Genomic DNA, 22271 nt, shown 5'->3' on the forward strand with positions numbered 1-22271 from the left:
TACGAGAGGAGTGCAAGGTTCACGTTTGATGACTTTTGGGACTTAACTTTGCATGCTGACAATAAAATTAGGCAGTTTAGTGTCCATAGTCTAGCTTTGGTCAGAGTGGTGGCACCAGAGAGAAAGGAGAAGAGCTCTTATTAAACTTTCTCAGACTCAGCAAGTGCACTGATCAAAATTGTGTTGTTGTTTATTGTTTTCCCCCTGCACGACATATCTGCCAGCTCTCGGTCGACGTCTCTCCTCTCGGTCTCTGTTGTGGTTAAATGTGAAGCTCTCCCAATCAGTAGCTGATGATAGAGGCTCTCTGAGAGATGACCATCGACGTACCCGCTTCCTGTTTGGTCTCCTCTCGGTTATATCTATACATCTTCGTGTTGGTTTTATGAGTAGCAGGGAAACAAGGGGTTAAAGCAACATCCTCCTTTTTTGGGAATGTGACCTATGGGTTAGCGCTGCCATGCGCAGTTTCCCAGCGCCTCTACGGACAACAAGCGTTGGGATGGCTCTCGCTGGCATGCTGGTTTGGTGATGCACACGGCGTATTGTTGGAAGTGACAGGAAGTATTGAAAAGGAGCAACGAGTTCAGCAACTTCAACAGAACGTGTTGATTCAAGTGACGGGTCAGTGAAGGGTCACTCCAAAGAGTAAAGATTACCGTTAAGCCCCAGCTATGAAATTTCCGATTCATCCTTTGAGCAGGTTTATCTTCTGGACAATTGATGGTGTGATTGCTGTCAATATAATTTGTATAAATAAGTGTATAATCCTTGTTTCTTCTACCTATTTAACAAATTACGAAGACATCAAGCATGACGTGAGTCTGTTTACAAGCATATCATTTAATTTCCACACATAATTACAGAGTTTATAAATGAATTCCAAGTTCCTCTCAATGTCCTTTTCAGCCTTTCAGAAACTTTCAGAAGATGCTTTTAAAGAAAATACTTTGTGCTATCTGTGCTCGTCGTGCTATTAAATCCTTTATTAAATCCTTTATTAAATCCTTTATTAAATCCTTTAATTTGGAATAGGTGCATCAGTTCAGGCAAAACTTTTAAGCTTTTCTATTTGATCTATAAAGACGACTCCTCTGCCAGGCTCAAACGTTCCCTTATGAAAGCACATTTTAATTTCACTACATCCGGATTTTTATCTGGACCCGCACTAATTTGCACACACTTATGATCATTCCCATAAACATGCAGGTTTTTTTTTCATCAAGATCCATGAACAATTATCTGAGAAATCAACAAAGATATTTAAGAAAGTGAAAAAATTGTAGTTTTTATGTAATCCTCTGAACACAATAACCTCCTTGGTGAAGGTAATAAAGGCTCAACCGCAATTTAACCCTCTGTTATCATGTGTTACTTTGTACACTGAGTAATTTGAAGCTGAAGTGACTAAAACACTTTATAAGATCTGCGTTAACTTACTGTAACCATCATGTATTTTTACTGCTGGTGTGACTGTCTTTGCTGCTGAGCGTCCACATGGACTCAGAAGCCAGAGGAAGGATCTGCAGTGATCTGCAGACATGCAGTGACTGGTTGGTGGATAATTGTGCATTGCCGAGGGAGGAAAACATCAAACTAGATGTTCTCGTCTCTTTCAAACCGCTGTGGTTAAACAAATGAAGTACATTGCAATATAGATATGCATCATTTTGGAATTTGTGCTTGTAAGAGGATCAATTTAACACATTTCTACATGCTGTGAATCATAATGAGACATTGCAACATTAATCGCTGTTAATGTCCTTAAGGGCCATTTTAAGATTGTGGGCAATAAACAGGCGGTGGAGATTAAACCCAAATTTACCCAAATCCCTCAGTCACTGTTGACTTCATAATTGAAATACTTGTGAGAGCGAACGGCCTCAGCTGGTGTCACGTCGACGCGCTCCCCTCCGGAATGCCATGTTATGGTTTTCTAGCTGAGTGGCTCGACAGTCGGGGTCAAGACGCAAGCACAGACTCGTGTTTTGTTTTGCCACGAGGTGAGGACCAGTGTGTGGCTGATGTGCTGACGCCTGCATGAAAGCTCTCCCGTCAAAGTGGGCCAGTTCAGCTGGGTTAAAACTACAGTGCAGAAGAAAGACAAGCGAAGTTGTGAATTCTGCTGATTATTTATTCTTCCCATTCTTCGGGGCTTTGCTTAGAAATGTCGCAAGTCAACATGCTCAGAGAGCAGGGCGTGTTGCTAAAAGATTACTTTCAAGTGATGTGTGCATAGCCCCATTATTGGCATAACCCTTGTGGAAAGCAAGTGGTATATTTGTAATTGTACTGTATGATTTATTAGTCTCTATTTGAATCCCGGCGGTCATTGGAATTTGTAATAAGTTTGGTATTTGTCTTGAAATACCAAAACAATAATGATCCACGAGGCCCAGGAATGCTCCGCACTGTAGGCACGCAGGCCCGCAGGCCCGCAGGCCCGCTGTGCTGCAAGAATACAAACACACACACACGCACACACTATCTAAACTTCTGGAAAGGAGGTGGATAGAGGTGTGACTGATGGTTTTCTGTCTCTCGTAAATGAATTTAAACATGGAGCAGCTCAGACGTGACACACACAGACTGGTTTACGCTGAGATAATGAATATACCGTGTTTGCGTGCGCGTGTCATCATAAGCGAATGCATTCCGATCTTGCCAGAAGATCCTCCAAATGATCCAGTTCTGCAGGATTGCCCCGGGCCCTACCGGTCCCACAGCTAACGTCTTTTTCGTGCCTTCCAGTTGGTGCCTGTCCCTCACCATGTGCAGTCCCACCTAGCGAAACTCGCCCACCCAGTTTTATTCAACCATTCCAGTTGGCATAAATCCACTAAGCCACCTGGACTCCAGTTCTGCCGCATACATGCCTACGTTTTGCTCTGAGGTTGGCAGTAGCTTTGCTGTGGGAGCTCATGTCTGTGGTGGGCCCTGCAGTCGTGTTTGGACCAAATGCTGCTATTCAGCACTCCTGTGTATTTCCATCCTTTCCCTCTCATTAACAGAATCTGCTCCTGCAGCAGCAAAACAGAATTTAGCTGTAGTTTCTGGGTTAATGATGGAGAGCAATGCAGTGATTAGACTTACAGTCACTTTCCCGTGTGTCTGTGTGTGTGTGGGTGTGTGTGGGGGTGTGTGTTTGTGGGTGGGTGTGTGTGTGTGTGTTGGGCCGTTTCAGTTTCCCTGTCGGCCCACATCGTGATCCTCATTAGCCGGATCTCGCTCTCTTTTATGCTCCCTTACTGACTTCTTTTATTTTAACTCAATTCAGTCACGCTTAAACAATCATCAAGAGTTGTGCGTTTGCATCGCACTCGCACGCATATCTACACACTGAGAAGATTGTGCACAAACAAACCCTTTGGACATCTGGAGGAAAAGCACATGCACACGCGTACATGCCAATTCAGGGTAACTGGGGCAGTATCTCAAGTTGATGCTTGCAAGTTCATGTAAAGGATAGCAAAGTCCCTGTGGGAGTGTGAGAACTGAGGTTTTCACACACACTACCCCCTCCCCCAAAAATGTGCATTGATCAGATATTCTCTTTCAGGAAATGTGGCAAGTTCTCCACCATTTTCGTCTGCTTCCCGATTAGCGGTGCACAACTCTGACAGAATGTTCCCGTGTTTACCTTGGGAAACTTGTACACAAATTCCCTCTCCGTGACAAGTTCACCCCGCATATCTGCAGTGTAAGGCAAACGGGATGTAGGGCCTGTTTGTTTTTCACTGATCCTCTCCTTGTCTTTTTTCGCCATCTCGCTGCCTCTTACCATGTCGGAGATGACTCGCTCACACGGTGGGTAAGGGGAAGCTGAGGAGGAGTGGGAGGAACAGAGAGCTGCTTTGTATCGTGTGTGTGTGTGTGTGTGTGTGTGTGTGTGTGTGTGTGTGTGTGTGTGTGTGTGTGTGTGTGTGTGTGTGTGTGTGTGTGTGTGTGTGTGTGTGTGTGTGTGTGTGTGTGTGTGTGTGTGTGTGTGTGTGTGTGTGTCGGTGCTCCTTAGTATGGGTACCTGTCTTTGGTGGCATGTTTGTGCCCATGTCAGGGTCCGTGTGTGTATGGGTGGTGTGTTTTTCCAGATGTTGATTTGACAGTGTTGCTGTGTGTTTTTAAAATTAATTACAACCAGCTGACATTGTGCCTGTCGTTGACTACCAGCAGGTCTGACATACTGACTGTATCAAAGAGGATGTGATAGCAGAACTGCCACTACCTCTGTGGAAGTATCCAGGACTGTGCACGAGCATGCGAGCACACATGTTGCTCATTGTTTGTCTCCTTCTTTATGTTTTTTCCAGCACGCCCACATTATTCGGCACAATGCAGTTGTCTGACGACTGCCAAAGCTGTGCCTCTCTAAAGGATATATATTTGTCTTGCATAAGCTCTGCCTCTGCAAAACAAAAGGCACACCGGCCTGTCCCAGATTTTCCTCGTGCACAGCCTGTGCAATGTGATGAGAACAAACACCGCACTGCTGCACGCCTGTTGGTTTAAGCTTTTATGACCCTAGACAGGTACCTGCTCTCTGACTTATGGGAATCCCTGTATTCCCGGGGATGGATGAATTCTATTGGGCTCTTCCTGCGTGGCCTGATTTACTCCCCCACCCAAAGAAAAACTTCCGGACCTGTGCGTCTGCCTGCTTGATCGCTGTAACAGACAAATAGATGAACAGACAAATGAACTAGGGCGACATGCAGTGCTGACGTTAACATTAAAGTCCGCCAGTCTGTCTCGCTAACACCTCCGCACTCTGTCTTCAGGTGATTACAGCTGTGATAAGTGGAGGGCTCAGGCAAATTTTGAGGCTTTTATCCACCTCAGCACTTCTCTGCTCATTTGACCCGCAGGCTCCAGGCTCTTCAAGAGCTCTTAAAGGAGGGTATGTCACTCCTGACCAAGTCCTTAAAGTATTACTCATGCTTGGTGTGCGAGGGCGTGGAAGCATCGTGCTCCCTTCCCCAAAGCTCTGCCACAGAAGAAAAATAAGGTCAAACTGGAGGTCGCTCTGATTAGAAGGAAGCGTGATGTGATGGAGGCATCATGCATTCAGCTTCCTGTGACTGTCGTCTTACGATCTATTATCTGGGTGTGCAGAGCAAGAGGATGATGCATATTTAAGTTTCCTATTCCTGCTTTTCATTTGGGGAAACTCCAGATTCCATTTGTCTTTTGCTTTGTGACAGCAGCAAAAAGTCTCATCGACTGTTTTTAGGAATGTAGCATTCGTCGACTCGCTTCCTCTGGGTCTTGTAGCCATCTTCACCTCGCTAATGTCAAATCTTTTATCCAAGCATTCTTATCTTTTATTAAAATAACTACTTTAAATGCTCCTGAAGCTGTATAATCTGTATCAGAGGAAGAAGTTCACCACAGCTTTAGCTTTGACCATCTTCAAGTCTGATAGAAAGACGTCTCTGGTCGGCTCTTTGTCATATGAGACCTCTAAACCCTTTGTCAGCCTCATACCAGGGCCGGTTTTGTCTTAATCTCGTTGCTCACAAAGAGTCTGCAAGAGAAACAAAGAACAAGAGTCATTCCAATCCTTCTTTGAATACATAAGACACATGATGACGCACATTTACCAATGTAGATATAATCACAGACAATGCATCATAAGATGTTTCCAGTAATTCTTCTCTTTCCATGATAACATTTTAAAGTCAGACCGAAAGTGAAATAAGGAACTTGTGTTCAGTTGTTTTCTCTTCTCTTTTGTGAATCTCAACAACACCATAGCAGTGACCCTTAAATATTGGAAAACAAATAGGTCATAACAAAGAGTATAACTTTAACTAAAAGCCTTTGTTGGTGAACTTCATCTTAGCTCATTCCCATGCCGTGGATACAGAGAGTAGAGACACACATTTCTCATTGTGTAGTGAGGAGAAAAGAAATGAACAACGCTGACATAATGGCAATCTGAAAGTCATGGAAACATGAAAATCTGGTCTCTTCCCTGAAGCAATGTGCTGAACCCATCTGTTTCCATGGCGCTTTAAAAGCCCACTGTATGAGACACAGGCACAAGGAGTTAGGTAACCTCCTCCACCAGCGATCAAAAGCACGCCACCAAGCAGCTATGCGGTCGAGCAGTCCCTCGGAGCGCCTCATTGGCTTTTAATGATCACATGCTGCAGGTCGAAATCTAAATTGCAGACTAGTTGTGATTCTCCTCTCGTCCGTCTGCAGAAGCCTGTGGTTTCAGGTACATCTTGTATCTGGATATGTCATGATGTGGACACCTGCTTTAGACATACTGTCGCCGAGCCCCAGCGCCGTGTAACGGTGAAAACAGCCGTCATGCAGACGCCACGACTCGTGAGCGAGGCTGAATTGGTGTTATTTTCCACTGGTTTTGTACAGGACAGTTCGGGGCACACCACTTTCCCCTGCCATTTACTTCAGTCAGATGAGGTGTGTTGTGTTTTGAAGATGTTATGTCAACCAGCTGGTGTTACCTCGTGTTGAGGGAGGTGCACACCAAGCGCCATTGTGATCACGCTGTGGAATTCTTGGTTACGTGGGTGCTTTTGTCGTGCTTCACTCGGGCTGCACCCCCGCCCATCTGCATTCTATAACAGTTAAAACGAGTCTTGCAGGTTCCGATACCTGGAGCAAGACTTGACTTGTCGATGGAAGGGCGCACACACACACACGTGCCAGTGTTTGTTGTCATGACACACGGGTGTCTGCATGAACTTGACCGACAAATGTCTTTCCCACATGAGGGCTTTGTCAAACACAGCGTCCACTGTTTCTATAGTCAACTGACCTTTCCTCTCCACATGCACTTGTTTCTACTTGTTTAACCTTTCTAGTCCTCTCTGTTTTGTCCTTGCTTTTCATGTCCCTGTGTTATTATGTGACTCTGACACCCGACCTTCTTTCTTCTCTCCTTCTTTCTTCTCTCCCCGACATTTTTTTTCAGGAGAAACAGGACTCGAGCAGCACGTCTCTGCAGCTCCGTAATGAAATCCAGGTAGGCAGAGACATTAAGTTCTGGAGTTGTACACATGCTTTGGCTAAAAACTTCAGTCCAACATCTGTCTTCTTCTCTCGTCCTCAGGAATCATTAGGCTTCAGCAGTGAGGTGTCGACTCCTGAAACAGACAGAAAGTAAGTCCCCCCCCCCCCCCAGTTCATTACTGTTACACATGATCGTAGCCAGTGTGGAAGCATGAAATGTGCGCGGATTGAAACGTGTGTCTGTTCCATGTCAACACAATGTGCAACACAGGCCGGTGTCTGGATCTCATCAAACCGTTTACACGCCTCATGCATCGCACTTCGCCTGTCTGTATGTCTGCACCTATAGATGGAAATGGAACCGCACGCACATCCAGATGCAGCTCATGAGACTGATAGATCTCGTACCTGACAGCTTGTACAAAAGGTCGCCCAGTGGGTGCAGAGGTCGCCTCCCCAAGTGGAAACCTCTGAGCTCATAGATGAGTGTGGTGATCGGCACAGGTTTTACCGACCTGAAACACAAATGAAAATGCAGATTTTCTCAGACAGAGCGTTTTGTTTTAATATATCGTTACAGTTAATACGCTGGGAAACTTAATATATAAACAATAAGAGGGAATTTAAATTAAAAATACATAAAATTAACGGTATACACTCACTGTACAAATAAACATGATTTCCAAGCTTTTTTAAATTATTCATGTATGAAGATATGATGTTAAAATCATTCACCAGTTAGCTTCATTATCTAGAAATTATGCTTTAAGGTAACATCCCAAAACGGCTACTTAGTAATGCATTGCACACTTCCACCCTCGATCCTTTTCATTTATGCACTGCTGCAATCATTTGTAAGAGAAATTGCAATGGCGGTAATGATGAAATGGATGAAACGGCATCTAATGAATGTTAAGATGAAAGTTTGCTGGAAATGAACTGCCAACATTTAGAGATATTACACATATGAGCAGCAGTTGGTCCCTCAGTCACATCCCTGCTGCGGTTGAAGAAAAACCACCGACTGCTTCCTCCGGCCGACCTGCTCAGTCCAGCAGCCGTCCTCTGGCCGTCCACGCTTCCTTCCTGCCTTTGTGTCCAGTCGGGGGAGAGGGGGAGTCGGAGAGAGGGTGATCGTCAGATGATTACAGCAAAGAATCATGAATGAAAGAGCAGGATGGAGCTGGGCAAGGGTGGGGTTCCTTTTCACTGGTTCCTGGAACACAAAGTGTGTGCGAGCTCACTTTTCTGCACATTTTGTATTTAGTGTGCATGCAGAACTTCTCCCATCATTTGCCCGCAATGAGATCACCCTTATAAGCTGTTCAGCACATTTGAAACGGTCCATATTCATTGCAGTGGCACACGTTTGGCCGCTTTTTAGTAGCTGGATTTGCTTGGTTTGTGTTGGGAAAGGACATTTGTTTTCTCACAGCCAGATGACGACTGGAGATTTTAAGACGGAACCAGTTCCTTGGCGGTGATTAGTGGAAATGGTAGCCCTGGTGGAACCCCAATCACATGTTCGCCAGGGCCAGAGTCGAAATAAATCTTATCTCAATCTTTCTTCATTTTCTGAATTTGTTCGGCTCCGTCACCTACGCGTGACCCCCGCAGTGGAATTGTCATGTTCATGTGACGACCACGTGCGGCAGAGGAAGCGCATACCACAGACGTGATCTCTTCTCCTATGGCTGTATATGTCGCGCAGACAGATGCTGAGGATGATGGGAACCAGATGTCCAAATTTTTGGGAATGACGTCTCTCTGCTGTTCGAGAGAGGCCCAGAAACAGCCCGCGACTGTACTCTTCTCTTTTCTTTTTTTTCTCCCCTTCCTCAAAAGTATACAGACTTTTTCTGCCACGAGTCTTCAGCTAGTCTTTAATCTAACTCGACATTCACCCCTCTCTTCACCTCTGCCACTTTAACTCTTCCCTCTCGCGTTTCTGTCTCTCTTCTTACAAAGCCCCAAGCCCCATCTCTGGTGTGAAAGTCGGGTAGGAGGCGCTCTGTATCATCTTTATCGAATTAACCTCATTTTTAAAGTTCTAATGCTCGAGGACAAAGTCTCCTCCGTCCCGCCCCTCAGAACCTTTCATTCTTTTTTTCGTAATCCATCCTTCACTGCCAGTCCTCGCATTCACCCCATGTTCTGCACTCTATTACACAGCCTATTGTGCACTTTCCACTGTGGTGAATGGGTTCCAGGTAGAATGATTTATCATGCACAGGCAGACTGATGGACAAGCCCACCGCCCACACACACACACACACACACACACCTCCCTTCCCATTCCTCAGACATATTCCTCGCGGCAGCACAATGCATAAACCCTCACACGCACAGACACGGATACCCCCATCATCACCTCTCCGCGGGACAAAAGCACCCAGAGGAGATTACCCAGACTTCAGCTCGGGGCTGTGCCACCCTCTCGTCGGGTTTGTCGGAGGGAGGCGGGCACAGCTCCCACAATCCCCGGTATGCAAGCGATGATGACGGAGCACTCCCAGAGGGCTGGGGGCTTTAGGCCGGAGACTTCCTGTTTTTGGAAGGTGATTGATTGGTGGGCATTGTTGCAGAGAGGGGACCTCATGCTTATCAGTGACGTTAACGGCAGAGGTAAATGGAACTCGATGAAAAGCGTACGTGTGCACAGAAGCGAGACACAGTTGTTCCCGACTCTGACGGGGTCTGAACGAGAGGCATTTGTGCAACTGCATGTAGAATCCAAGCTTATGTAACTAATAATCAGATGGAAACGTAAGCCGTGCCATGTGAAGAATAGAACAACATTAGCATGCTGGGAAACTAAAGTAGCTTGTCAGCATATTTATTCACTTGTGGTTGAGGATTGCGACACATTCATGGAGCCGCTATTTGCTAAAGAGACAGTTGCTCAGCAGTCTAAATATTCCCACACTTACAATGCACTCAAGTTCTCTTTAATTTTTTCACTTTGTGCATTCTGTGGGTTTGATTTTCTATTTTCCTGCAACATGACCTTCTGTCTTCCCCTTCCCTGCGACCTCCAACCTCTTCCATGACCCCCCCCCCCCCGAAAAGGTCGTCCCTCTGCTCTTCCTGCGACAACCGGCACTGTCGCACAGGGTCGCCGCCTCTCATTGTCTGGACGAGGGCACCGGAGATCCCCTCGCTCCAGGTGGCCCGGCCTCGCACCCACGCGAAAACACCCAGTCACCGTACGTGTGTACGTTGTTGTGATTTATGCTGAGCACGGTAAAAACTGCCAGCAGACGCACAGCTGTGTGTCCCAACATGCTACGTGCTGGTTTATCAGCTTTCCTGGTCGCACAGGATAGGAGTTGTCTCAAACATGTGATTCATAAGATAAGTGTCTACGTCGAGGGTTAACCGTACTATCCGCCCTCCGTGTCCGCTGAGAGCTGCGTACTCGTTCTGGTCACACGTACAGTACATACCCATGGTTCCGTTCATACTAAAATGAGGGTCCCCGTCATTCCATGCACGCGCAACCGATCCTACGTACCATTCCATTACAGTAGGTGGATGTATTGAACTTGGAGCATGTGCAGGCGACACGTACATTCAGAGCGGTCACGCACTTTGGGCTGCAACCGCATATGGGTCTGTGCGTACTGGATGTGCTGATGGCAACATGTACATCATGATGACCACAGAAGACCACAGCGGACTGGGAAACGAATGTGAACGAGTGAATTCCTCTTAGTTGTCAGTTATTTATTGTCATTCCTTTTCTTTATTCTGTGTTTCTTTATACTTGTGCAACTTCTGCATATTTTCCAAATGATTACTCTCAGAATTACATGTCTGCGGTTGTGAATCATCATTCTAAAGCGTAAACGCTACTCCCAGCTTAATCATTTTGAAAATGACTAATGCTTTACATCCCACTCACGTAAAAAAACACTGTCAGACATATCATTCTCACTCACACTTCCATGTTAATTTTCAAAGTGCAGAGGAATCACGGGGGGGCAAACTTTCACCTACACTGCATAGGGTCGGCCAGCGTTAAGACACTGTATGTTATAATAGGCTTTGAATAGAGAAGCTAGCTTATGCTAATGAGATAAGAGCAGTTAAATGCCGCGCGCTCAATGCAAGGAGCGGAATCGAAATTGAAAGGCATGCCAAAGATTTAAGGTTAAACCAATTAAGATGCCTCGCCGCACAATGCCTGGACCGACCCGCTCTTTGAAACGCATTCAGACTCTTTAAAAATGTGCGAGCGTGCAGATGTGTGTGTGTCAGAGAGAGAGAGAGAGAGAGCGAGCATGTGGGAGGTTAATTTATAGAGCGTGGAGGAGGAGGGAGGGGGGGGAAGCAGCGCTGCCACTGAAAAGCTTCTATTGAGTGGGTTCTGTTAGCATTAGCTTTGGCCCTAGCCTATCTAAGAGAGAAGGGGGGGTGAGCAGAGGGACAAACCATACAGGCCTCCATTCAATTAGCATCTCATTATGTTGCCATGGCAGCCGGGCTTTAAGCCGCGCGAAGATTTCCCATTGCACCGAGAGGCGGCCGCCGTGTTTGAACGACCATATGAGCACATGTGCACACGTACAGTACACACACACACACACACACACACACACACACACACACACACACACACACACACACACACACACACACACACACACACACTCACACGCAGCCACTGGAGAGGGCCGTGAGCTGTTCATCTTGTTCAGAACCCATCACACACTCTCCCGTTGCAGCTTTACACTCCCATAATAATCGTTCAAATCACAAGTGCAAGTAAGAGACGGCACAGTTATATCGAGATTTACTCAACACGTCTCTGAAGGTTTCATCCGGGCAAATTTGCTCCTCTGATCTCTCCCCTTTCCCCCCATGATGTATTCTCCTTTTAATTGAAAAGATGAAAAAAGATTAGCGTGCCGCCGCCGCCGCTCGCTGTCACACGCACACAAAAACACACCTGTGGGGCGTCATCCGCAGACCTAATCCGTCCTGAAGCTTCACTTCCCCTTCACCCACTCACTCAGCCCATTTAAACCCAATCTGAAAACAAAGTCTCCTCTGTGAACTTTTCAGCAGCTTCGTCTGAACATGAACCACAGGGCCGATCCCCCCCCCCCCCCCCCGCTCTTCTTTTTTTAATGCATGAAGAAGACCACTTTTAGATGATGTGGTTTCTCATCATCGGCAGCAGATCAAAGCAGAGTCAGAGTCAAAATTGGGTGAGGCTGCTGGTGCTGATATGAGTCTCTGATCGGAGGCCGAGCGCGGCTCATGTGGCACAAGGAGCTTTTTCGAATTGTTCCTGTCCCCCTCGTTTGTTCTGGTTATTTAAGAAGGTGCATGGACATGTCAGAGATTTCATTCCACTCAGTTATTTTCCATCTCTCTCTCTCTCTCTCTCTCTCTCTCTCTCTCTCTCTCTCTCTCTGATTCCCGCTCTCCCTCTTCTCTCTCCGTCTTCCTCGTGACTGTCTATCCTGTGGAGGGAAGTGGAAACACAAACAGGCTGAGTCTGCACTGTGGTTTTTTTCCTCTCCCTGCTCTCTCTCTCTCTCTCTCTCTCTCTCTCTCTCTCTCTCTCTCTCTCTCTCTCTCTCTCTCTCTCTCTCTCTCTGTTCTTCTCATCCTCAGTTCCATACTTTCCATCCTCGCTGTGTTGCCCTGTTCACTTTCACTTGACTGACCGCTCTTTGTCTTCATCATGTTGACCTTACTCCTTTCTTCACAGATCCTTAAACACTATGTATTACCACAGTCCTTATCTCCTCTCTTCATCTCCTCTCGTTCCTCTTGTTTCCTCTCCTCTCCCCTCTGCTCCCCCCCCCCCTTTCCTCTCCTCTCCTTCCTCCCCTATCCTCTCCTCTCCTCCTCCTCTCCCTCTCAAGCCTCAGGAGCCTGGTTCGCTCTCACTAAAGTACCACCACTGACCCCCAGTGGTGAACAGACAGACTGTACAATTAATTTTTGCTTATACCATACATAGATAATAAAACAGAGACACTGGGCTTTGTAATAAGATGTGAGCACATGAATGTATATTTGCATTTTTCTCAATCCTTTCTTTATCTCTTTTTGTTACAGAATGTCGCTGCACAAGTCCAGCTCTGAAGATGGATCTGCAGGTAAACTGACTTTTATATTTCCTGCTGTCTTATTATGCTCACTATAAAATGTGAATTATCATTTATTGGTTCTTGGGGAGAGATGATACATGTTTGTGATGGTCTTACTTCATATTTGCAAGATATGTGATCTATGCAGATGCACTTACATAGAAAATATAACCTGCTAAATATAAATGTATTGATCTTGCTTATCACAACAGTCCTGTGGCTTTACTATGTGAATCTTAGTGTGTCGTTGTGTGTTTTCTCCATGTGACCGATGCTTCCCTCCCTTTAGGCAAATGGGACAACAAGAAGAAGAACAAATCTTTTTGGCAGAACTTCCGCAAGTCTCCGCATAAAGCCGCCATGCGACAGACGGCCAAAGGTTTGTGTGGCACAGTTTTACAGCTCCCCTCCACGAATAGATTTCGCCTCATATTTGACCTTCCGCTCTTTGCTCTCCGCCTCCATCAGGAGAGGACATCGGCTACGTGGCGAGCGAGATCACCATGAGCGATGAGGAGCGGATCCAGCTGATGATGATGGTGAAAGAGAAGATGATCACCGTAGAAGAGGCCCTAGCTCGGGTAGGAAGACGCCACCGACCTCCCGCCTCATCTGTTGCACCTTCCTCCCACATGCCGGGCCCCCTACTCCTCCTCCTTCCCTCAACACCTCCCAGATCCTTTCACCTCCTCCTGGATTACTCTCCTGCCTTTTCCCTCCTTCTGCTCCATTCTCCCACCATTTAGCACTGGCTTACTAAAATGACTCACTTTTACTAACCCCTACACCGCCCTGCATTTTAATCCTGAATCGTCATTTTTACACATATATACACACACACACACACACACACACACACACACACACACACACACACACACACACACACTCACACACACTGGGGATTATGGGGTGTGGGCTCTCAGAGTGTGTGTGGGTGTGTTGATCAGTTCTTACTGGTGGGGTTGATGGTTGTAGTAACTCCATAGCTCCATCTGTTGGGGTGACGAACTGGTGCATTGTGGTTTTTCTCTCTAGGTTGACGTGGTGGATAATTATTTGGCCTTTCTTTAAATTTTTCTTTCTTATCTTTCTGACCCTCAATCAATTTCTGTTGATCTTTTCCTTCCTTATTTCTTCCTTCATCTCCCCTCCTTCCTTCCTGTCAATCAGCTTTTCTAATGCCTTGCTCATGGGTAGTGTGACCGTCCAGCAGCATCTCGGCACTGGATGATTCTCCACAAGGCGGATCTTAATTTATTTTTCTTTTCCAGAATTATGATTTTCTCTCAAACGATGGGATTTGATCTCAGCTTCTCTCTCTAGTGATTGACACTCAATCAAACCAACCAATCAATCAATCACCGATGGACAGATATTTGTTGTGCTTGTCTGTATCACTGATCAATATCATCATATTGAGTTTCTTTTCATAGTCAATACAGTGATATGTAGTATGTGTCCATGTGGTGGAGTACAAACCCAATAATATTCACTTCTCCTTTCAGATCAAGTAGGATTTATGTCTGCTCGGTAGGGCACACATAAGTCTTTGAGACAAAAGTCTATAGAAAGTGCCTTGAGAAAATCCTATATGATAGTTGGTGCTATAGAAATAAAATTGAATTGAATACAACACATAAAAAAATACTTTTTTCTTACAGTAACTGCTTTGTAAACAAATCCTGTCCCCACTTGAGACCTTTTATTTACCAATACATCACTGGTTGAGGCTCCTGTGTTGTGTGCGTGCCTGTCTGTGTACACGCAGCACTGTGTTGGTACGTGCACACATGTCGCACGCAGGGTGAGAGTGGGTGGTCCCCCTTCCCCCCCGACCTGTTCCTCTGCCTCTCTAAACTCTTCTTCTCCACGTAGCTGAAGGAGTATGAGCGCAGCAAACAGTCCTGCAGTACTGACGCTGCAGAGTGCACTGACGGACCTGCACCCAATCTAAACCAGTCCTCAAACTGCAACGTAAGTACACCCCCCCCTACCCTCCCACCCAATTACCCTCCCTGACACCCTGAAACCCCCAACACCTGTCCCCTCTACTCTACCTCTCGTGAACACTCTCACCTCGAGCAGTCTCACATGTCAGTTCGATCTTTCAGCCGAGGAGGTTGTGGAGAACAGCCATTGTTGTTTTGACGTGTGTGTGTGTGTGCATAAGTGTGTGTGTATGTGTGTGTTAATTCAAATATCAAGAACCGTTTCCTACCTCGATGTCATGACATTGCAGAAACCACTGTGACTCTACTTTAATCTTGCCTCCCTCTCTTCTTCCTTCCCTTTATCTCCTCTTCTCTCGCTTCTCTTCATTCACTGGCCAATCTACAATATATCCACCTTTAAATATACATTCTCTCCACCATGTCGTATATGTCCTCGTACTGTGGGTGTTACCTCGGTGAATCCTGACTAATATTGGCACAATTTGTCGTGAGCCGCTTCAATATTTTATTTCTCAGGTCAGTCCTGTCGTGAACATGTCATCTGAAATGTAATTGGCTGCTGGAGTGAATTTTGGAGTTTGAGCTCAGGTACATTTTCAAAGCCAAGTGGAGACAGTCAGAAAAAAAGTCCAGTTGTTAGTTTGTGAGTGTTGATTTTGTCAGCTGTGGTCCTTGGAGAGAAAATCTCCACGGTCACCATTACATGAGAAAGTGTTTTTCTTTTATTTTGAAGCTGGTCCTGTAACAGATGCTGTGAGATGTGGGGCTGGAGCTCAGACAATCACGTCCTGTTGGATCGCGTGTGTGTGTGTGTGTGTGTGTGTGTGTGTGAGTGTGAGTGTGAGAGAGCATATATGTTGACGCCGTTTGTTTTTCCCTTTTTAAATGTAGGCCAGCCCCGATGCAGATTCAGGACTCGATAGTGGTCATAAGGGCTTTTGATTAGTTCTGCATTGTACGGGCATCGTGTGGGAATAAGCGTTCTGTCACACAGGCTCAAACGCTGACCCACTTTTACAGGAAATGAGTTTATCCAAACACAAAAAATTCCACGTTCTCTGAAAATGAAGCACTGCACATGTGTATCGCTGCACACTTTGAAATGTGCTACTAATTTCCAGCTTTAAAAGCGCTGGTATTTTCTCAAAGAAAATTGCATTTACTCTTATACACTGTTTTCATCAGAATGCATGTTTAAGTAAGTGGAGGTTTGACCTTGAGGCCTTCAGACACGTGCTATGATTCAGGACTTTTAACACGTTTTTACCTGCCCTGATAATAATCTGCACTGATAAACACAAGGAAATCAGAAGAGGTCACGTCTGAAAACGGCTTATGATCATTCTGTCAATCTCTTAACCCCCGCGTCCCCCCCCCTCTACTGTCAGCTGCTCACTTCCTGTGGGAGGAAGATTGATTAACATTGGGAGGTTTGCAGACGGGGGGAGAGGATGAAGAGTCACTGAAGGAGTATTGTGCAGAGGAACACACAGCTTGGCTCTGGAGGCTGTGAACAAACGCTAGTGCTGGAGGCAGAAAGGAAACAAGGGAGAGAGAGAGTGAGGATAAAGACTTTGCTCTCACCCCCAGGGCCAGAAGAGAGGGGGGGGGGAGATCTGTGTCTCCCTGTTGCCCCGAGTTCCAAAATTGGCCACTACAGGAAATATTTTTTCTCTGCAGGGGCCTCTATTGGTGTCGCACATGGCCCCCTCTCCCCTCTGATGAATAGAATTAGGTCATTCCCAAATTCAAATAGTAACTGTCTGTAGTCTATAAGCAGACATGTGAATATACAGTACACATGTGCAGCTGACATGTTTGCAATATACAATTCTTTGGCTGCTCTGTGCCCTTGTTCTCGTGCCGTCTTTCTTCAGCCTGTCGACCCGGAGCCCACATTCCAGGACAGGCCATTAGCGATGTGGGGGCCAAGGCAGGGTCAGAGGGGCTCAAACGCTCGGATTGTTCTCCGCGCACAACACGCCTTTTCTCTGCTGGCTGCGCGGCACGGCTCGTCCAAAGCTGCCCCTCATTCCTCTGAGCTGAATTCAGTAACGGGCTGCAGCTCGGCCTGCCAGCTTGTGCACGGGGCCACGGGCATTATTTTGGATAGAGCATGCGTGAGAATGTGATTGGAGACACTGTGGATCTGCTGGGACCTGTCGCGTTTGAACACAGGTTTTAACTGAGGTGGTAAGTTTCGATTTTCTCTTGTTGATGTGCAGGAAAAGTTAGTTGTGCGTTTAATTTAGTTGGTTTCTTGTTGTCAAACTTTGAGTGCATCTCCCAAGTTGTGGGAACCGTCCTGAAAGTGATTTGTGTAGTCAAATGGTAAATATGGCGTTGGAATTGTTGCGTTGACCTTGTTTTAGATTGTAGCCGTTCAGCCCCGTTTGATTCATGACCTCACGTGTTTGGGTTTCTTCCTGTGTCTCTTTTTCCGTGTTTATGTGGTTGCTTCCTCGGATGTTGTTCCCGAGGGCTGGGTTAGAACGTGTAAGTCATTGTCACCTCTTTACCGTCTCCTGTTGCTTTTCTCCCTCCGCCACACACGGAATAGAAAGAAACCACGAGGACAGTTGTTGTCCCCATGTATCCGAGTCATGACAAAGTGATGTACGAGACACGGTTTCTTTATAGTTCTCAAAAGCAGTTGTTAGCGGAACGGAGATCAGAAGTCGGTGTGAATCCAACCATTGGTGGCCTCACATTTTCTTTTTACTGTCTCTTTTATGAACCTTTTAGGACCCAATCTTGTTATTACACTACTCTCTTTGAAGTTGATATACTTATATAAAAGAATTAACACAGAAACTACATTCTGGTTTGCAGAACTTTTCGTCAGAAGCCTGTGTGCAGGGCCGTTATGACAGACGACCTGAAAGTGTGGTGGGTTTTGTAGAACAGACTTTGCACGATGCCGCTCGGATTTAATGTGTCGTTTCCTCTTCCGGCTTTGCGATGATTAGTCAGGTTTTCCAACACTCACACGCCTGCAGCAACCAAAAGGTCATGGGTGCCATCAAGGATTTGCGGACAATGTCATATTTGTTTGCAGCAGCCGAGCCAGAACTGTGGTCTGAACTGGGCAGCAGCTAGAAAGTGGTTTCTTGCTCGTTAGCGTCAGAGCTGCAGGAGAAGACTGGGTTTCATCATTCGGAGCGCTAAGCCCCCCGAAGACCTGATCCGTCTCGGGGTTGTTGTGTATGTGTGCGCGTGTGTCCCTCCGCGAGCGACGCAGTCAACCTCGACCGTGGAGCTGGCGGCGTGTGACCGGAGAGGCTGCGTTGCCGTGGAAACCGATAGCAAATAGGGACAAATTAAGTTGTTTGAGCGCCATTATAATGACGGTGGTTTCTGCCAGACAATCTTCTCGCCAATGCTCAGCTCCTCGCCATTTTCACATCGAGGCCACGGCCGGAACGTGCACACATACGTGGAGAGGAGTTTCTGTGCGTGCGTGTGTGTGTGTGTGTGTGAGTGAGAGATTGATGAAACTCATTAATCATTCTTGTTTCCACTCCACTTCCGCTGCAGAGAGAGTTTAAATGCAGTGGCCGTCAAGTCAGGAAAGACGCTGTTGACACCCATAACATACGATCACTGTCCTCTCATTTACTCTGGAGCAAACCGTCTCTGGAGGAAACATCACACCAGAGAGATCATTCACTGTGATCCTGATTCACTGTGTCACCCAGTAATACCCATTTCTTCACATTAAAGTGTCGTGTGGTTCATTATGTCAGCTGCATTTATATTTCTGCGTTCATCATGAATACGACCTGCACACATCGCAGAGCGCCACCATCCCTCCGATCCTCCATTTCTCACCCCACTAACTTTGACTCCATTCTAAACAACGCTCCCATCTGTCGCATCATAACAGCGTCTCTGAAATTGTTGGATTTGTCAAAAGTTTGTGTCTTCTCATGTGAAATGAACAAAACAAAATCATACATTTCTGTTCTGTCGTCCCTGCTTTTGTGAAACGTTGCTCTGAACTCCAAAGCAGATTGTTAACCCTGTTTATTTTTTGTGTTACATACACATGTTTGACTGTCTGTCCCTTTTTTATTATATCATCCCTCCCTCTTTCTCTCTCCCATCTAGTCTCGTGAACAGTCAGATGATGAGCAATCGGAGGACTCTGTGAAGTTCAAGCGGCTTCACAAGCTGGTGAACTCGACACGCCGGGTCAGGAAAAAACTCATCAAGGTGGAAGAGGGCAAGAAACATGGCTCTGAAGGTTTGTAACCATTGAATAATCAATTCCTTGTATCTGTCTTACAGGTCAACATAGTTTAATTCTGATAGTATAATCAGTCAATTGATGTTCTTGTATTGTATTTCTCCATGAAGGTTACAGTGTTAAGCATCGTGCTTCTACTGTAAATATCACTTCTTGCTTAAAATAAGTGTTAAGCTCTTAATTAATAAAGTTAAACAATTGTAAAATGTGTTTTTGGAAATTGATGACAGGGCTTGAAGGATTTGTTTTTATATTCTTGTAGGTTTTGCTTGATACTCAGACTTTAAGAATGTGTTTTGACATTTTTGCTGCTTAGCTGTGGTGTGTGAAAACCACAGAATTGTCATGAGACTGCAGAGAATCTGATGTTTAAATCCTACCGAGTAACAAACTCGCGGATGTTTCTGTCTGGTTTTAGATTTTCTGAATCTGGACTCACCTCCCACCTGTGAGGACAACACAGCTCTGTACACGGGGGTCCTGAAGAAGCCTCCTCTGCCCCAGGAGGCCTCTCTGCCCTCCCTCACCCAGGATCAGCTGTCTCTGGATGGAGACACGGACAGTCTGACCACCTCCCCTTCCTCCAGCAGCTTGGACACCTGGTCCGGACACAAGCTGGTCAAAACCTTCAGTAAGTCTTCCAGCAACCACGGTCTCATCCGGCCCCCCAGGAGGACCCCGGTTGGCTCTGGCGTGCAGGGAGGTTCCATCTCCGGCGTCGGAGGTAGCGGCTCTTCCTTCTCGGAGTTGGATGGCTGTGGATTGGACGACGAGGGGAAACTGTCACGCTCCACGACCGACAGCGAGATGCGGAAGGCCCTGAGCTCCATCTCCCATGGGGTAAGTAACAACGAGGCCCTCTATGCCTACTATGGGCTCACCAAACCCCGTCCCAAACCCCACTCCCAGTCTCGCCTCCTGATCTCCCTGGATGACGGCACAAAAGGCAGCCCCAAAAACCAAACTGCCAACCGGCACCATGGCAGCTGGACGCACCGGAAACCTGACCCCAACTACGCGTACTCCACCAAGCACCTACTCTACCAGCGCTCACGCAATCCCAAGACCCCTGTCTCCCCCCTGTCTGTCACCCCCTCCTCCCCCGCCCGCTGTGATGTAGCCAAATCAAAGGGTTTTGGAAGCGGGGGAGGGGGCTGGGTGTTCCCCTCTCGCAGGCTGCGTGGGCGTACAGCGGTCAGTGAGCTGAACATCACCTATGTGGTAGAGCGGAGCCTGTACGGTCACCTCAACTGGGCCCAGCTGGTCCGCCCGGTTACCCTCAGCCGCGCCGAGCGCTGCTGCCTATTGGAGGAGGACCGTGAGGCGGACAGGAAGTGGGCGGCCAGCGTGGACCGCTGCACCAAGCGGGTGCTCTTGCGCATCCAGCAGAAGTCTGTGAGTTTGGGACCGTGAGGTGTAAATCGGCCGCCTCGTGTGAGCAGGACTCGGTGTACTTCAAAGTTGCAGAATAGCTCAGAGGTTCGAGTTGAAGGTGCAGCAAACGCAAAACACAACAAAAACACACAGGGCAGGTCTTCAACTCATCCGTTTAGAAAGTTCCACAGCTAAGTAGTGCAGCCGTGCTCATGAACTGAAAACCCAGAGGAGCCACATATCCATCACAGCCCTGAGAGGGAAGTCTTCTTCCTTGACCTTTCAGTTAATGCCTTTTGGCTTCAAACCTTTTTACTCTGGCTGAAAATGAAATGATTACAGGACGTGCAGTGCCCCACTTGAGATATTAAGTTACGGCGGAGGTTTCATAAGTGCCTTTTTATAAATGTCAGATCCCCGAAGAACACATGCACCCGCGCAGTCACACTGATCCCTGTGGGCGGAGGAGATGTTGCACGAGCTCGGAGCCGCTCGTCCTCAGAACTGCACGGCACGTAGCCTCGGAGACTCGATGAATGGCCTTATTAAGTCAACCGCAGTGACTGATGTGTCTTTACACTCATCAACTTTCAAATTGATATCACAAGGCTGCGCCGTGAAAGAGTGGAAACAGAAAAACAGGTCAACTACATCTACTGATAAATATTCATACCAAAGTGACTATAAGAATATATAAATGTTAAAAAGCACGAACAAAGGTCTGCTTCAACTTTAAATATCTTACTTGTTCCCCACTTATCGGTACATGTAGCGACACACACTCTAGGTGGCGATGTAGAGGAGCTATCCTGCAGCTTTGAGGGTACCTGGATCCGATCGTGTCGTAGTGAAATCACTGGAGGCCGCTCTCATCCCAAAACTCTCCGAATCCACTTTTTTCTGTTGTTGCTTTTCGTGTTCTTCTTTTTTTGGCCCGTGCCTCTATATTTGCAGATGTGAATTTTTAAATTTTTTCGGTTGTTTTTCTTTTCCTTATATTTATCGTCGAAAGGCTTTTTTTTTCTGGGTGCATGTCCATTCCATCAAACATCACCATCACATTGGACGTCTCTCTCTTCTCCGAACTGTGCTTTTTTTTTTTTATATCTCCTGGGAAGTTGTGATGTGGACTGCAGCTGTGGACATCTAATACAGAGACACTGAATGTGCGAATTCTTCTCACGCGGACGCTGCTCATCCAGGGGAATCGTGGGAGTTTAGTCCAGCAGTTTATTTGTTTGTGAAGCGGAGGAGAAATGCCATGGAGGTTTTTTGGGCCGAAATTCTATGTGCATATGTGTGTCTACATCTTTGTGAATGACCTGATGCAGAGCTTGGGGCAGATTTTTAAAGTAGATTAGCGATAAAATCCTATTTTATTTGTGTCCCCCCCCCCACCCCCTTCTCATGTCACTTTGTGTCTCCCCCTTATTGTGACCTCTGAAGTCCGGAAAAAGAAAATCTCCGCACCCCACCCCTGTCCTCTCCAGAAACAACACGCTCCCTTTGAAAAGATTCCTGATGAGAATAACACATTGTCGCCCTATATGTTGTGCATGTTTGCATTTCTCACGATTAACCACACAACGAATCCCATTAAGGGCT

The 22271-nt window shown here is 46.6% G+C and overlaps 1 protein-coding gene and 1 long non-coding RNA gene across 8 annotated transcripts in view; both read left to right on the forward strand.

Moving 5' to 3' along the window:
• Nucleotides 1–22271, forward strand: part of sash1a (SAM and SH3 domain containing 1a) — a 156781-nt gene that overhangs the window by 121102 nt on the left and 13408 nt on the right. For 4 of the 7 annotated variants that reach the window (XM_034580358.1, XM_034580365.1, XM_034580360.1 and 1 more), the window contains exons 3-10: nt 6944–6994; nt 7082–7131; nt 13057–13097; nt 13378–13467; nt 13557–13669; nt 14967–15065; nt 19154–19289; nt 19711–20687. In XM_034580358.1, coding sequence (XP_034436249.1) covers nt 6944–6994; nt 7082–7131; nt 13057–13097; nt 13378–13467; nt 13557–13669; nt 14967–15065; nt 19154–19289; nt 19711–20687 — 1557 coding nt within the window. The remainder of the gene's footprint in view (nt 1–6943; nt 6995–7081; nt 7132–13056; nt 13098–13377; nt 13468–13556; nt 13670–14966; nt 15066–19153; nt 19290–19710; nt 20688–22271) is intronic. The other 3 variants (XM_034580362.1, XM_034580364.1, XM_034580359.1) reach the window with 2 other exon arrangements.
• LOC117758573 lies at nt 15080–16698 on the forward strand. Its single transcript, XR_004613311.1, has 2 exons — nt 15080–15591; nt 15651–16698. It is a non-coding gene; the product is annotated as an uncharacterized LOC117758573 (long non-coding RNA).

The sequence above is a fragment of the Hippoglossus hippoglossus genome, chromosome 24 (genome assembly GCF_009819705.1).
Source record: "Hippoglossus hippoglossus isolate fHipHip1 chromosome 24, fHipHip1.pri, whole genome shotgun sequence".
NCBI classification, from domain to species: Eukaryota; Metazoa; Chordata; class Actinopteri; order Pleuronectiformes; family Pleuronectidae; genus Hippoglossus; species Hippoglossus hippoglossus.